Here is a 15,986-nt window from a genome sequence, read left to right on the forward strand (position 1 = left end):
ATACATCAAAACTACAGATGTTATTGTCTGATGATCAGCAAGAATAGAACGCCTCTGCCCTGGCTTTAATTCTGGAGCACCCACATTTTAAATAAAGGAATACCTTCTTTGAACTTCAAATAATATGGCTCCTTAGTAGTTATTGTTTAGTGATCACCAGGCATTACCTTGCACTACAGGACACAAGTTTTTTTTTATTCCTATAGATGGGAGTGGAAGCTATATGTGCCCTATTACCAATATACTGGTAACACTTATTCAAATGCAATGTATCAATAGTGTTCTCCAATACTACAGAAAACATAACATTTTCCAGAGATTGGGGGTGATCTGGGTAGTCCGAAAAAACCCCCCCCAAAAAAAACCACCACATGGATACCTTCATTTAATGCAGTTGATTTTCTCATTTTGAAAAGGTAAGCCTTGTTGGGTAACCATATTATTCCTACGTATTGCATGCATTTAGTTTAAGGCCATGAAATCTAGCAAATAAAAATAAAATTAATTATCTTTTTCAAGCAGAGTTTATTGCAAATATCTAGGTCTGTGTGTTTTTTATTGAAACTGCAAGCAGGGGACCTAATAGATTTTTTATAAACACCAAAAATATATTGCGGTTCTTGCTTCGGTATGAATCCTCCTTTCCCAAGATAGCAAAAATCCTGCTTATTGCCATCTTGGGAAAGGAGGATTCATACTGAAGCAAGGACCACAAAATATTCGAGGTGTTTAAAAAAAATCTATTAGGTAACCTTCTTGCAGTTTCAATAAAAAAAACAAAACACCTTTCTGCCCATTTTGGATAGAACTTATTTGCTCCAGGGGAAGTTCCAAACGCATCCAAAGTCTTCTGAAGAAAACAAGGCATAATTTGTGTGGCTATTGCATAAAGAATTAGCGATATTGATGTTGGAATGTGACAAGTGAAAAAAGTAGGCTCAGCACGGGGGGGGGGGGGGATTGCGGGGGTTGGAGTCAGCAGTCAAGGGGTTAAAAGTTACAAAATTAGTTCCTCTGTCTGTGGCTACTTGGCAGCAGGAAATTTTTAGTATTCAGGCTTTTTTTTTATGATTTCAGTGACAGCCAGACAAATAACCACAGCTAACTAAATGCCAGCGTAATCCTAGTTCTGCTGTGAGTGGAGGGAACTAAAATTCTACCAATGCTGTTTAAGTCTGGACTGGAAGGCAAACATCTGTAATACGGCACCCAAGTAGGCTATTGTTTCCTGTGTAGACTTTTCACAACCTCAAAACCCTACAAAAAATAGAGGCACCGTTCACAACTCTGAAAAATAGTTTGAGCTTTAATAGCTATCGACCAAAGAACCATAGCTTTTTAAATAAAAACATATGAACCACTGGAAACACGTCTGCTGCTCAATTATGTAATATACAGATAGGTGTAAAGAAGGAGAAAAAATATAAAAGAAAGTGTTATTTTCATTTCTAACCTTGTGACACACAAGAATACTTGCCTGAGTGATACAACATAGATGTACGGATGTGGTGATTTTAGGGATAGTTGCTATGCTGGAGGTTGCGAGCATGGAAACCACAATAAGCAGAATTTACAATGACTGTTTTCTTAATCGTATGGAGAAAATAGGGGTATCAAATGTTGATTTAAACATTCTTCATATGACAATACTTACAGGTATTAGCATGATAAATAAAAAAGGCTTTAAAATATTTCCTGATAATTTAAAAAAACAAAACAAAAAAAAAACAGGCCTCAGTCTAAGTGGATTAATATCCCTCACTCTTAAGTTACTCATGATTAAATGGCTAATCCTTTGGCAGTCTTTTTGCGCTAGCAAAAAGGGCTGTGTGATGCTTGCTAAAAAACTATTATCAAATATCAAAACCATTCCCCTGAAAATATAATTTATCCAAAAGGGAGAATGAAAGAGGGAACGAATAACCCCCTACCCCAGCAAAATCATATTTTTTGTGCACAGAAAAAGTTTAAAACATTGATAAACTTAAGTTTTTCATATATATATATATTTATGGATATAAAATCTAAAAAAATGCCCTTCTCTGTTAAATCTATTCAGTAGAGGGAAACAAAGTTGAAGGCAGATATTAAATATAGCACAAAAAATAGTTCCAAAATAAATTTAACCCCCTTATCGTGCTGTAGAGAAGGTATGACCTTAGCCACGCTCCATGCACTTGGGGAGGGAGCCAGTATCACTTGTAGACAGGAGTGTCAGAAGTTTGCAGCATGTAGGTCAATCTCCAAAATATGGAGTCTCTGAAAGGACGACCTTAGAAATTATTCTCTGTCCTATGTATTGTTGTCATGTCTGGAACATGGTCCCTTCATCTGTAGGATTGATATCAACTGCGTTGTGCATTCTCTTGCAGTTGCAGACCCTCCAAAGTTCAGTTTGTAGAGGAGGATCCTGTTCAGTGAGTGCTGGATGAGTCCATTATGTTTTAGGAAGGGTTTAGTATTCACAAAAGGCTAGCCAGGCTGGTGGTGGGCCCATTCTGGGCCTGAAACTGTACAGGTGGTGACCCGTCCGTCCACTGCAAAAGGAACACAAAAAGGTTAAGCCTACAAAAAAAAAAAACAACCACCTTTTGGCAAATCACTGAACCCCATCCAAGGTTCCAGAAAATTACATTCAGAAAAATAAAAATTATATAGACTTAAAGTGAGGAATGTTCTAAAAGACCTATGATACAGATACATGAGCTATATTGAATAATAGAGCCATTTTCAAACCTGGCCTCATACCTCACAAACAACCTGTTTTAGGACACAAATACGGGTGGATTAGTCAAATTCTGCTGTTCTAAAAGCCTGTAAAAGGAAAAACATACCATCTATGACAGGTTGTAAACATGCAACTAGTCAAATAAAACAAAGAACAACCCTCACCCTTCTTATGGACACAGAATGATCAAAGAATAACAAAAAGGGTTATGACCAGTTGACCAGTTATGTCAAATTAATGTGTTTCATGTTCTATGCTGGATTATGGACAAATAGACCGAAAACAGCAGCACTAGGAGACTTTTCAAGGAGTTTTAATTTAGCACCTCACACGCTCCTTTGTCAAGGTAAAAGATTTAAAATAGATAGATATATATATATATATATATATATATATATATATATATATATATATATCTATCTCTCTATCTGAATAGTTCTGGCTGTCAAAAAAAAAAAATCTTAAAAGTTGCTCATCATATTTTGTTTACATTCGTAGAAACATAGAATTTGACGGAAGATACCAAACTTGGTCCATCTAGTCTATCCCAATTCCTACTAACTAAAGGAAAACCTCTGGTTATTAAGGGGTGAATGCTTACATACATATATAATTAGGTCACAGTCACTATATTGTGCACCTAGCAGGAGAAATAAGGAATATACTGCATAGCTGCAGACTTGTCAAGAGTATCCATGCTGACCCATGTCCAACGCTAAAAGTGCCTGCAACAGGCACTGTACCATGGAGCAATGGAAGAAAGTGGCTTGTTCTGATTAATCACATTTTCTTTTACATTATATGGATTGTTGGGTGCGTGTGTGTGCGTGTGTGTACCTGGGGAAGATATGGCACCAGGATGCACCATGGGAATAAGTAAAGCCGGCAATGGCAGTGTGATGCTCTGGCAATGTACTGCTGCGTTACCTGGCATTCATATGGATGTTACTTTGACATGTACCACCTAAATAAACATTGTTGCAGACCAAGTACACCCCTTATGGCAGTGGTATTTCCTGAAGTGTCCTCTTTCAGTAGGATTATGCACTCTGCCACACTGCAAAAATTGTTCAGGAATGGTTTGATGACCATGACAAAGAGTTCAAGGTGTTGACTTGGCCACCAAAATCCCTAGATCTCAATTCGATTGAGCACCTGTGGGATTTGCTGGAAAAACAAGTCCAAGCCATGGGGACCTCACCTCGCAACTTACAGGACTTACCAAATCTGCTGTTAAAAGTCTTACTACAAGATACCAAAGAACAGAGCTCTTGTGGAGTCCATGCCTACAGGGGACAAGAGTCTGTCGGAACTGGTTTTGTAGTTCTTGGGTGGAGAATAAAGAAAGGTTTGTTCTGGAGATAGTTGGTCAGTGACAAGACAACCAAGTTGCATCTAGCTAGAGCGAGGGTCGCCTGGTGTCATCCTGACAAAAGTCTGCTCTGCTATTATTGACGTGAACAAGACAAAATAGTTTTTCCAGCAAGAAGTTTTTGTATCACAGTGGTGTAATCGTGGAATTATAAAGGACAGCCAGATCTTGCTGTTCACTGAACCAGCCAGATGCAATGGTGGTGATGGAAATGTGACCAATACCACTATAAACAATTATAAGAGCTGCATGGGACATTGAGGAGATTGCTAGGTTGTAGAAAAGCAATAACCCTGTGCACTGTGAAGCAGCTGTATTTTGTAATGAAAAAATGTTGTTTTTTTTTTAAAACCCTGCTGGTCATTGTAGTACCACGCCTGCTGAATCATTAAACGGAGTTGGTTGTGGCCAAAAAAATATTTCTATTTGCCTGTGTGGCATGCTAAAGCACCTGTTTGTTTTGCAAAGAAAACAATTTATTTATTTTATTTTTTTTAAACTACTGGCTATTGTAGTATTGCACCTGGCGAATCCCGTGAATGCAAAGGGAAGCAAGATTCCGCTTCCCAGCCCAAACGTCTCTGAAAATGGGAGATGTAATAAGAACGTTAGGAAGGTGGCAACAGCACACAATACCAATCTTCTCCGCAAGGAAACTGCTCAGTTTAGACAAGACAGGGAGGCTCCAGCTACACCCACGCCGCAGAAATTCACTTCTGATGATGATGTGGGGGCATATCTGGTTGCATTTGAACGTGTTACCACCCAAGCCAAATGGTAACCCGAGAGAGGTGGGCTGAATATCTAGTTCTCTCTCTTTTGAGGGAAGCTCAGCGCACCTATATAGACCTGGACGAGGACAAGGCTGGTAACTAGCAGCAGCTGAAAACGGCTATCCTAGTTTGGAATCCCCAATATGGGCGAGGCTCAACAGTATCATAACTAGAGATGTGTCTGTTCTTGCTCGACTTACTGAACTTTGTAAAACACACTTAAAAAGTGGTTACAGCCAGAAAAGAATACAGCAGTCAGAATGATCGAAATTCTGGCTATTGATCATTGTATCCAAGATACGAAGCAAGATCTTCAAAGGTGGCCACTACAGAAGGACCATCAAACGTATGAGAAATTGACTGCTAGTAGAGAGATACAGTACCTTGCAGCTTATACCCAAACCTCCGTTGCCCTCTTTAAAAAGTTTCTGCCTCAGTCAAAACCTGGTATACAAAAATGAGACTCAGGCATTGGTAAGGAAAGTCTGCTTGACAAAAAGGCAGCCAGAACGGTGTGTCCAATATTGCAGGCAGAGAGCCTCGACATTTGTGGGCATAATGCCCGACGTTAGTTGAACCTATGGATTGCTCGCTGGCACACATCAAAACAATATATCCGAGCTGTGGTACTATGAGTCCGGTTACCGGGAAGTCCTGTTTATTCCGCGTGGCTGTGACTCACCATCTGGTGCTGGCTCTGGTGGATTCGGATAGTTAACTGTCCTTGGTGTCCAGCTCCATACTTGCCAATGGTTCTGACTCACAAATTGCCAAAAACAAACATTCTCTGTCGAGGAATGCTCCGTTGACTGTTACCATAAATACACAAACATCACAGTAATAGTGATAGTTGCACCAAAACTGCCTTACCACTGTCAAACATATCCTCTATGAGCAAATCCAGCCGGACACTCCGGCAATTGAATCGCTGGCTGGAGGTCATGCACTGCCACCAAACCAGAACCAGAGTATTCTTCGGGAGAATAAACCTCTGCCAACTAAATGGATGGTGAAAAGACAAAAGGCAAGTTGTGCACTCTTTAACTCAGAATCAGTACCTGGCATCATTTGTTGGCGAGACCTTGGGGGGAGGTAGCACGCCTCCCAACGATGACTCATATTGGTCAGGGTAATATAACTTGTTTCAATTGATAGACTGGCTAAGACGAACTTGGAGATGCTACCTGAACAAATATCTATAAAATTGTCATTGACATAAATGGGGTGGAGAAGTCTGCAGGAGGTGTTGCCTATTATATATTAAAAAATGATTTGCAGTAGAATTACAAAAAATCAATGTACCATTCGTACTTAAAACTGCACACACCTGTGTGGGGGACACTTCGTGTCTGCTGGGTGGCGATTTCATTAGATAGGTAAATCCCATACTCCAGGTAAAATCATCTCCAGTGCCCTCCTAAATCCAAGTGACTGAGACTGGGCAATGTAAACATCAGACAAGGCAACATAGAGGGTAAATAAATGCAACAAAACAGTGGCAGATTGAACAATGTTTCAATGTAATGAATATACCCTGCAACCTGAAAAAAAAATGTATTACACTGAAACGTTGGTCAATCCGCCACTGCTGCGTTGTCTGGTGGATGTGTGTGCCGAGTATTTTGTATTTCAAGAGAAATGGAGTGATTATACAAGTACATAATGAGTATATAATGAGTACCCTTAACCCTACCCCAAAACCTAACCCTCCCACCCCTAAATATAACCTCACCCCCCGTAGTCTAACTCCCACCCTAGCCCAAACCATCCCCCTAGTGTCTAACTAACCCCATACCCTCCCCCTAACACCAATACTTACCGTCGGGATGGTGGCTCCGGGATTCTGACTGGTGTCGGGATTCCAGCGCCAGCATTCTGAGCACTACATCCCAGTGTCAAATTTCTTTGTACCACAACAACAATTAATTATATAAAATATCCACAGAACCTAACCAGTCTACAATTTCTAGTAGAAAGTCATTGGAGTGTGGGAGGTCTTGTGGGACAGCATCTGAAATCTGCATAGCCAAAATCTGCAAGACGATTTACTATTTACACATTTTTCCTGGGACCGATAACTGGACATATAAAAATTGGTGTTGAACATGATTTATAAAAAAAGAACAACTTTCTACTCCATTTGCAACTCGCACAGCCCACATTGTCTTGTTACCTTTCTATCTTTGGACAGACCCAGAAAGCCTCCATTTACCTTTGTTTTGCATTACACCTGCATGTCAGTTCTGAATATTTAGGTAATATTACAGCAATGCCTAAAATGTAAAATGTCAGAGCATTATAAACACTATATCAACACCAACCGTTGTGAGATTGTGTTCAGGAAGACTGCAGGCCTCTATGTGATCTTGTAGCAGCTGCTGGGAGAAATTTTGATGCATCTGTGCTGCCTCGTGGGCATCAATTGTATTTCCACATGCTTTATTTAGATCTGCATACCGCAAATAAAACATTAAAACAAATAAAATGAGGCTCCTCCAATATTACAAGAGATAATGCAATCACAAAAAGTAGTGCCTAATAAAAATATCTTTTTTTTTTTTTTTCTTTTAAGAGTTACTTAAAACTAATATTTAGGCTCATCGAAAAATACAATTACAGAGGTGAAATTCAAACACCTTTGATTTTTACATAAATTAAGTTTCCTTAAAATATTCCATATGTACCTTTAACGCTGTTGTGACAATTTTAATTTATACTACTAAAGTAAAACAAGATTATTAAACAGAATTCTACAGGGAAAAACAGGATTTTGGTACTTACCGATAAATCCCTTTCTCCGATTCCACAGGGGACACTGGAGCTCAAGACAGTGGGGTATAGACAGTGGTAGAGTACAGCCTGGCACGTTAAATAATTAAGAAGTGTGACGGGCTCCTCCCCCTCTATGCCCCATCAGCCCCAGTTTAAGAAACTGAGCCCGAGAGGAGACGGAGGACATCAGGAAAAAGAGGAGAAGGAGAAGACCACAGAACGGACAAAACCGGCTGAAGGAGAATAGAAGAACCCACTGCAGGGAACACATGCAGTCACACAACCATATAATGAGCCAACAAAACGGCAGGAACACAGCACTGGGCGGGCGTCCAGTGTCCCCTGTGGAATCGGAGAAAGGGATTTATCGGTAAGTACCAAAATCCTGTTTTCTCCTTCATCCACTAGGGGACACTGGAGCTCAAGACAGTGGGGACGTCCCAAAGCCAACCTCCTGGGTGGGAAGTGCTGAGAACTTGCCGTAACCCGCGACCAACCGTAACAGGGACCGCCAAGAACCTTAGGCCCAATGGAAAGGCAAGAGCTGTATCTAGTGGACAACAAAGATTAGAATCGTCAGTACACCTTAATCACAGCTGAAAACAAACCGACCCAGACCCTTGGGAGCAGTGAGTCCCAACATGAGTCCATAGGAAAAGGGGCGGTAATCCAAGAATAAAACTCCACAAAACTGTAGTAGAGTTTAAAACAGGAAGGTGCAACAGTCGCAGACTGTAGAATACCAGCACTGCTGAACATAATTTATATCGATATATGTAGAATTATACAGATAACTGATGCAGATTCCGTCCACAAACTTCTTTAACAAAGAGTATATCTGAAGGCCAGAGGCATATATCGAACTGTCGTCCAGGACCAGTCCTGAGGTCTAACTAATTAGGTGGATTTCAACCAGCGGAAGGGCTAAAATGTAGAAGTCACCAGCCAGTGGAGATTCCACTGGCAAGTGGCAGGGATGGCATAGAGAAGATTGAGACAACAATTCTTTACAGAGGGTCAGACAACAGGACAACCCAGTCTGGAACAGAGGGATAAAACCGCAACTGGAACTCTTCCATATATTCAGGCGAAGACCAGCTTCCCCTTCACCTGGAAAAAAACAAAACAATCAACCTCCGCCAACAGCGGAGGTTGATTCCCACAAATGGACGACTTCCAACATAATGGAAGCGTGTAGACAGTAGCAGCTTCTGGCCCGTAATAGTATGAAAACAACTGGGATACCTTAGCTGCTGAAAATCATGGATGCAACAGCCACCCCGGGAAAGCGAGACACCAAATAGGGAAGCATCCTATATAGTGAGGCTAGAGCCCTAGGTCAACATGAAAGTACCTGTCAGTATAATAAAAGTATCAACAGATACTGAACAGAAAACAAACAAACAAGGCCTCTTGTGTATAATATTTCTGTTATAGGAACAGGACCTGTGACTGACGTACGTAATGTAAACCTGTGCACTAGCCTGAAAATGCACCGCAACCCAGAAAATAGCATATCACTAATCTCTATGCTGGTGGACCCACACACCAGGAAGGCTCTAAGGTGTAGAGCCAACTAACGTGAACAGGTACCATAAGGGGGCGAATGTCTGCCAGGACAGCAGCTAGGGTGCAGAAGGGAGGATAACTGATGTGTAATGTCAGGTTGCAGTATCAGGAGCCTCTTCCGGAGGATTAGGGGGTGAGCCTGCTCACCTGTGAGTGACCAGAAGCCCTCTGGATGCTACGTAGAATGTCACTGACCTTTTCCATTTCACAACAACCCATCCGGTATAAAGTGTAACATCGGTGGTCAAAGACCCAATGCTCTATAGCTTGGACTTCAGTCTGGAGATATTGTCGTAGAAAATACTGTAGAAACTAGCAGAATTGTTAGTGGAGACATGTAGGTCATACAACAGGACTACATTCAATGACTTTATCTGAGAGTGTTCCATTAGAGATGTGTATTCATATAGAGAATGCACATATACCCCAAACACCCTGCTAGTGTAAGTATCATTACATTAACACTTATAATGGGGAAGTGCATATAGCCAAAGAGGCAGAATCACCAGATAGCGTAAGATATCAACTAAGACCCTCTGCATGTATACATAGAATTTCCATGGATCCCCACAAGTGACCCTTGACATTGAAGTAGTGGTCACATACCAATATAAAATACAATACTTATATTGCTGAGTAGGAACCTCTTGGTGGATATTTAGACTGCGACAAGTCAATATTATGGAGTACCTGAATATACTGTATATACACAAATATAGAATGTTAGTTATCCCAATTAAAGAAGGAAGGGATATACTTTTATTCATAACCCCAATTAGGGCTGGAAGCAGGTTTTCCCAAATATTATAAATTTGTATGTAAGGCTGTGTATCCCACTCTTCATATGCAGACATATACATAGTTGCATAAGAAGTCAATCTCTGAGAAGAGTCAGCATGTCTTATAAGTACCAGGAGCAGACCAAGTGCGCCACTAGAGATACTTACTGCAGTTTTAAATAATAACAGGCCCCTTGCAGAGAGGCGCTGCAATATTGCAGAGCGCTAGATACAGCGGCTTATGTGCCAAGTATTAACGGATGGGGACAGAACTACACTAGTGTCCAAGGATGCTAAGCGATAGCCCAGACCTAAGAGTCATGAACAGCCTGAGCTGGACCTAGACATGAGTGCCCCGGGAGCACGTATGTACCTATGTATAACTTTATATACATGTGTGGATATACAAGACCACTACATGTATGTGGTACTTGTAGTGTTGTTGGGGAATTGTGTCTGTCACAATGTAAGCTGCAGAATATGACCATTCCATAGAGAAACCTAATCTATTGTACTCTGGACATAAAACCCAGCTTACAAATTAGTTTACATGCTGCCGAAGTTTGCACACAAGATTATATATATATATATATATATATATATATAGATAGATAGATATGATCCTATGCATAGCCTACATCGCCTGGAGTACCAGGTGGCTTCCCCTCCGAGGATTAACCAGGTCTGACCCCGACATACACACATACATATGTAATGCAGAAGTGTGTAACCTAATCCACACACTAATTTGTACTATCCCTTAAAGTGAGCTATGTATATAGCTTAGCAGTAGAAAATGGCGGACTGTTGCGAGTACTCTCCTTGGGAAAAAACACCCCCAGCCCCTTCAGGAAATAGCATCTTAGGGAGCTGTGCTTCAGTGAAATAAATGTGCAAGTGGGGCGCACTGCACAACACTGTTCTTCCGAGATAAGAAAATGGGCTTGTTCATGGTGAGTCCGTAGGCTACCTGTTTACTGACAGAGCCCTCATATTAAACTAGAAAACTGTGCAGTGGGTAGCGCTGCAGCGCAAGACCCCAACCCACTCTGGTTATAGGAGAAGTCAGTTAGCACAACGCTAGAGATGTGGGTGTCCCAGCATTTAATTCTGGGCAACAGGGATGGCCAGCACATTTGGGGAGCTCTCATTTCCGAATAGGGTAGATCCGGGAGTACCGTCACAATTACTGTATGTGCTGCCGAAGCGAGCACATGAGATATAATTACCTACACATAGATATGCGTACTCCCAATGCAATTTACTCCCAAGGTAAATTGAAATTATCCGTATCTGGATATTTATTTTGAGATATGGATTATTGGCACAACTGCACTAAAAACAAAACCAGTGCAGGCCAGAGCGACCAGCTCTGTATAGCAGGTCACTAATATGCTATGGAAGAGATGTAACCCTAACCCAGCTAACCTCCTTCCAACGCTGGAGGCATTAAGTTATGGAAGAGTATAAAACCCATTCCGTTGCCGTACCTGGAAGTGACGCGAGTGAAGGCGGAAGTGGAGGTTTCTGCCCACACTTTCCAGGAAATAAAGACAGCCCCTTGCGGGCTCGCTCCGCACGCCACGCTTCAGGCACGGTGACTCGCCACGAGATTATATTGCCCATTCAATGGTAGGGAATGACGTTGGACACTGGCTGATGACGTCATCATACAGAAACGGAAGGGATCTCTCTTTCCATTTAGGAAGTAGTCATCGGCTAGAAGGAAGTCAGCGAGCCCTACACTGCCCGCTGACTCCAATAGTGGGTGTGCATTATCTGTCAACCTTGCGCTAAGCTGTGTACTGTATTACTTAATGTAGGAGACAAGACACCAGACACACATAATGCTAACTTGCCCCGCCTAACGAAAGCTCAGCGCTCACAAGCAGGGCGCAACAGGTCTGCTGGGGACTAAGGAGGATCCGCTACAGTTAACATGCTTCCCGACTACACAGCTGGGAAATTCCGGCTAAGGTGCCTGAGCGCGCACCCGCACGCCTGCGGACTGGGCGCTATGGTGAGGAACCCCGCCCGATTCCGTGAGAGGTTATGCTGGAAAGAGCCCCCAAGCTTACTGCAAAGACAGCAGGAGGCCACCGAGGGAAAATTGCCCGGGCCCGCCGCTAAGCTCCGCCCCCATCGCTACATTAGTGGCGGTAAACCTCTGGGGGGGGGGGGGCACACTGTGAAAATCACCCCCACACATGCTTACAGGGGACGGGGACTCTCCTAGCGCGATGTAGGTGCTGCCTGACATGACCTCCGACGCGCCACTGCTGTGCAGTAGGGCGGGGTGGGGAGATAGCCTCAAGCTAAACATGCATTTCCATCCCTCATTAATTAGGACGGGGAAACTGCCAGGGAGGACGCCTGAGGGGGGAGTGGGATTGTAAGAGCTAACGCCGGTGCTTCCTTCATACAAGCACCGGCGCAGCAACTCACAGCGCTGTGAATAACAGCCGCGCTCTCATGCGGCTCTAAGCATAAGCCGGCGCTGGTGCTTCGCTCATGCAAGCACCAGCGCGGCAATGAGCAGCCGCGCTGAGCGGCTTCTTGTGCCCCGCCCCAGCCCCGTTATGTACTTATAAAATAGCGGGGCTTATGGTAGTAGCGGGACGTGGCATTCTCCCTCCCTGCATAGAGGAGGGAGGAGCAGGCGTTCTCAGTGACAGCCACGGCAGCATCGCGCTATCACCAACGCTGCCCTCTGTATAACACGCACTGTAGAGGGGCCCACGCGGTATCCATCCCCTCATGAAATAGGAGGGGGAACAGTGGCTAGGGATAAGCCCGAGACCCGGACGCTGACTGCAGCGGCGGGTCTCATCAGCAGCTCCGACACTGCCAGGTTTACTGGCAGGGGGAAGGAGGCTGTATAACAGCCGCGCAGCACGCGCTGTCCCTGAGCCCAGCGTTTTGGCCCACCACTCCAGCTAGTCTGGAGTGGTGGGATATACTTACGAACTGCTGCGGCCAGGTTGCTGGGCTGGGGGGCAAACGAGGAAACCCGGACACGAACCGGTTTCAGTTGTGGCGGGCCCTCATGGAGTCCGATGACTCTGTTTAAGGTCCCCCCTCAGGGTCACCGGACACAGGCTGCAGTAGCCGTGTGCTGCCCTCCCGGCGGCTCCCATGTAGCAGGCAGACTGCCACAGTAAGCAGTCTGCCTGTCCTCATGTGTAAATATAAATTTAAAATAAACAAAATACTAAAGGGCTGGAGCCAGCCCACAGTGCTACCGACTCTCTCGGGCACAATTTCTAAAACTGGGGCTGATGGGGCATAGAGGGGGAGGAGCCCGTCACACTTCTTAATTATTTAACGTGCCAGGCTCTACTCTACCACCGTCTATACCCCACTGTCTTGAGCTCCAGTGTCCCCTAGTGGATGAAGGAGAAAAAAAATGTATACAACTTATGCTGGGTATTACAACTTACCTCCTGATAAGAGAAACTGGAATTATGCCTGAAATCACCTGCAGAAAACTCAAAAATACACTAATGCTGTATTTTGAAATATATGGTGTGTGTGTGTGTGTGTGCGTGTGTGTAAAACTTACTTTTGTTAGCAACATCAGTAAGCATGAAGAAAAGAAAAACCAAATAAATGCAGGCCAAGTTGTTTCCATGATTACAGATGTTACTAATGAAGGCCAGCTATTAAAACACAGCAACAGTTTATCTTGGAGTTTCAACAGGCAATTTGAAGCAGAAGACCCATTTCAAGCAGCAGGTGTTACTCCAGTAAGTTCTAGTACCCAACGTAATTTATATAAGTTAAGCAAACAACTACTAACTGGAGTTACCATTTAAGCTAAAGACATACTTCAGCAGAAGATTGTAACAATTCCCTGAACCCCCGAGCCCGGGGGCGGGGCATCAGTGATATCCAACATGTTGGATTTCCCTGATTTGCCAAACCCGACCAAAATAATATTGGGATCTACAAATCGGGGATCAATGGCTGCTAAGGTGATGGATCGCGTTTTATGTGAACTGCCTGAAAAAAAAAAAGTGTCTATAATATGTGGTTTTGTATAAGTGCATGTCCGATATACAGGATTAGCAAAAATTCATGTTATGCTAAATATATGGTTTTTGTAGAAATTGTTTATTGGTGGCAGCTCAATATAACTCTACTTGTGGATATTCCTTTCCATGTCTGCAGTGTTTGTGCTATGTTCTAGCACTGATACTTTAGCAGAGTGTTCTAAACACCACCAAATTAACATAATGTGTAACAGAAGAGTTCTACCTATACACATTAAATGTTTAGAGACAATTGTGTGTAGAGCCATTTTGCGGACCATTTCAGAATAGCTAGTTTACAAAAATTGACTATACTAATAAAAGCCTCTTTAGAATGATTACTTTGTCAAATAGGGTACACTATTATCAAGGCAAATGCAGGCCTGACCTTACCTCTAAGCAGAGCGGAGGACCACAGCTGCACAGACATATCTGGGATCTTGCTGGCCAGCTGCATGGCTGGGACAACCATATTGTTGCTCTCCTGATGACACATTAGATTTATTAATGATTTATTACAGTGCAAGGTGCTTTAGCTTAAAATGAAGCCCCTATGAACTGATTAAACATGCAAGACAAAAATAAAACATCTTATTTCCCAATAGAAAACTATAAAAAGGAGATAGTTTATTACATTCTCTCTAGGTAAATATGCTGCATAAAATCAGTGTCATCAGTATTTGAAATAGTCCACCATAATGCTTTAGTATACTAATTAAGGTCTCAAGGATTTTTTTTTTTTTTTTCGGGGTGGGAACGGACATTTGGGAGGTGATACCAACAGTCACAAGATTTCCAAGAAAATATTCAAAAACGTAATGAACTACAAGCACAGCTGCCCCTTGATGCCTAGCTGCTGTGTAGACAATGTCAGAAGAAGATAGATTTTTTCTGTAGCTGTAGATTCTGTAGAATGTCTGTGTAACTTCTAGCCAATGTACTGCAACACTAGATCATGAAGGCGATGACTGTATCCAATGCAAGATATAAACGTGCATGCTGAGAGTTGTGTGTAAAATGCGAAGTGCCTAGACTAAAACACAGTTTAAAGGTGGGATTGAATATACAATACACGTAACACTAAGCGTACCCTGTGATTTCCCAGTACATAGAAGATATGGCCAAGAAGCACTAATGAACATGCTGTTAGTCGGTTCAGATCTTCAGCGTTAGACATCTTTAAAGTTTCACGTAGAAATCGTCTGGAATGAAGAGAAAAAGGGATTCAAGATGAAAAGGACACGCCGATAAGTTACTTTCCTCATAAAATACAACCTCATACCAAGCATGAGTTTTCATCACAATTTTCAAAGCACCCATAGACTTTTCCATCAATGTTTCTAAGGAATACATAAGCGAGGTCAATGGTCACTTTGTCGACAGTGACTACAGACAGCAGAATACCGGTGTCACTATCCAGAGACAGTAATCATGCTGGGAGGTAGTTGAAATGCTGGCTGTCCGGCAACAGCATTCTGAGTGCAGGTATCCCGAGACCGGACACCAGTCAGAATCCCAGTGCCAGCATTCCAACAGTAAATAGCAGGGCTAGGGTCAGAATTAGGTACTTGGGGGGAGGGTTAGGCACTAGGGGGGATGAGAGGGTACCTATCACAATTTTAACCGTGTCTGGATGCTGGCGCTGGGACTCTGACCGCCGGCATCCCGTACCCAACCCAAAATGCTCTAAGGCCCTGATTCAGAGCCGGACGCTCTGACAGAGCGCTTGCTCTGAATCAGGGCCGGGTTTTTTTTGTTTTTGTTTAGAATGGCCTCCTGGCCACTCGCATAGCTATGGGTGACCACCCACAGCTACAGCGAGCGGCCATAATGATGGTCGCGATGGTCTTGGTCATCGCGACCATCGGGCTTGCGACGAGACCCTTGTGGTAGGGGCTCGTGGCCGCAAGCCCCAGAGAGATTTCGGCTCTAACAGAGCCGGAATCTCTCCACTGACATCAG

General features: G+C 43.1%; 1 protein-coding gene across 1 annotated transcript in view; it reads right to left on the minus strand.

Annotated features, from left to right (window-relative positions):
- Positions 1 to 1,286: 1,286 nt before the first annotated feature.
- Positions 1,287 to 15,986, minus strand: part of MAU2 (MAU2 sister chromatid cohesion factor) — a 56,421-nt gene continuing 41,721 nt past the window's right edge. Inside the window, exons 16-19 of the mRNA XM_088478419.1 lie at positions 15,115 to 15,226; positions 14,418 to 14,508; positions 7,195 to 7,322; positions 1,287 to 2,537 (exon numbers count right to left, since the gene is read on the minus strand). Of these exons, the coding sequence (XP_088334545.1) occupies positions 2,463 to 2,537; positions 7,195 to 7,322; positions 14,418 to 14,508; positions 15,115 to 15,226 (406 nt within the window). The 3' untranslated portion in view covers positions 1,287 to 2,462. The remainder of the gene's footprint in view (positions 2,538 to 7,194; positions 7,323 to 14,417; positions 14,509 to 15,114; positions 15,227 to 15,986) is intronic.

This window comes from Taudactylus pleione, unplaced genomic scaffold (genome assembly GCF_031769625.1).
Source record: "Taudactylus pleione unplaced genomic scaffold, aTauple2 ptg000214l, whole genome shotgun sequence".
NCBI classification, from domain to species: domain Eukaryota; kingdom Metazoa; phylum Chordata; class Amphibia; order Anura; family Myobatrachidae; genus Taudactylus; species Taudactylus pleione.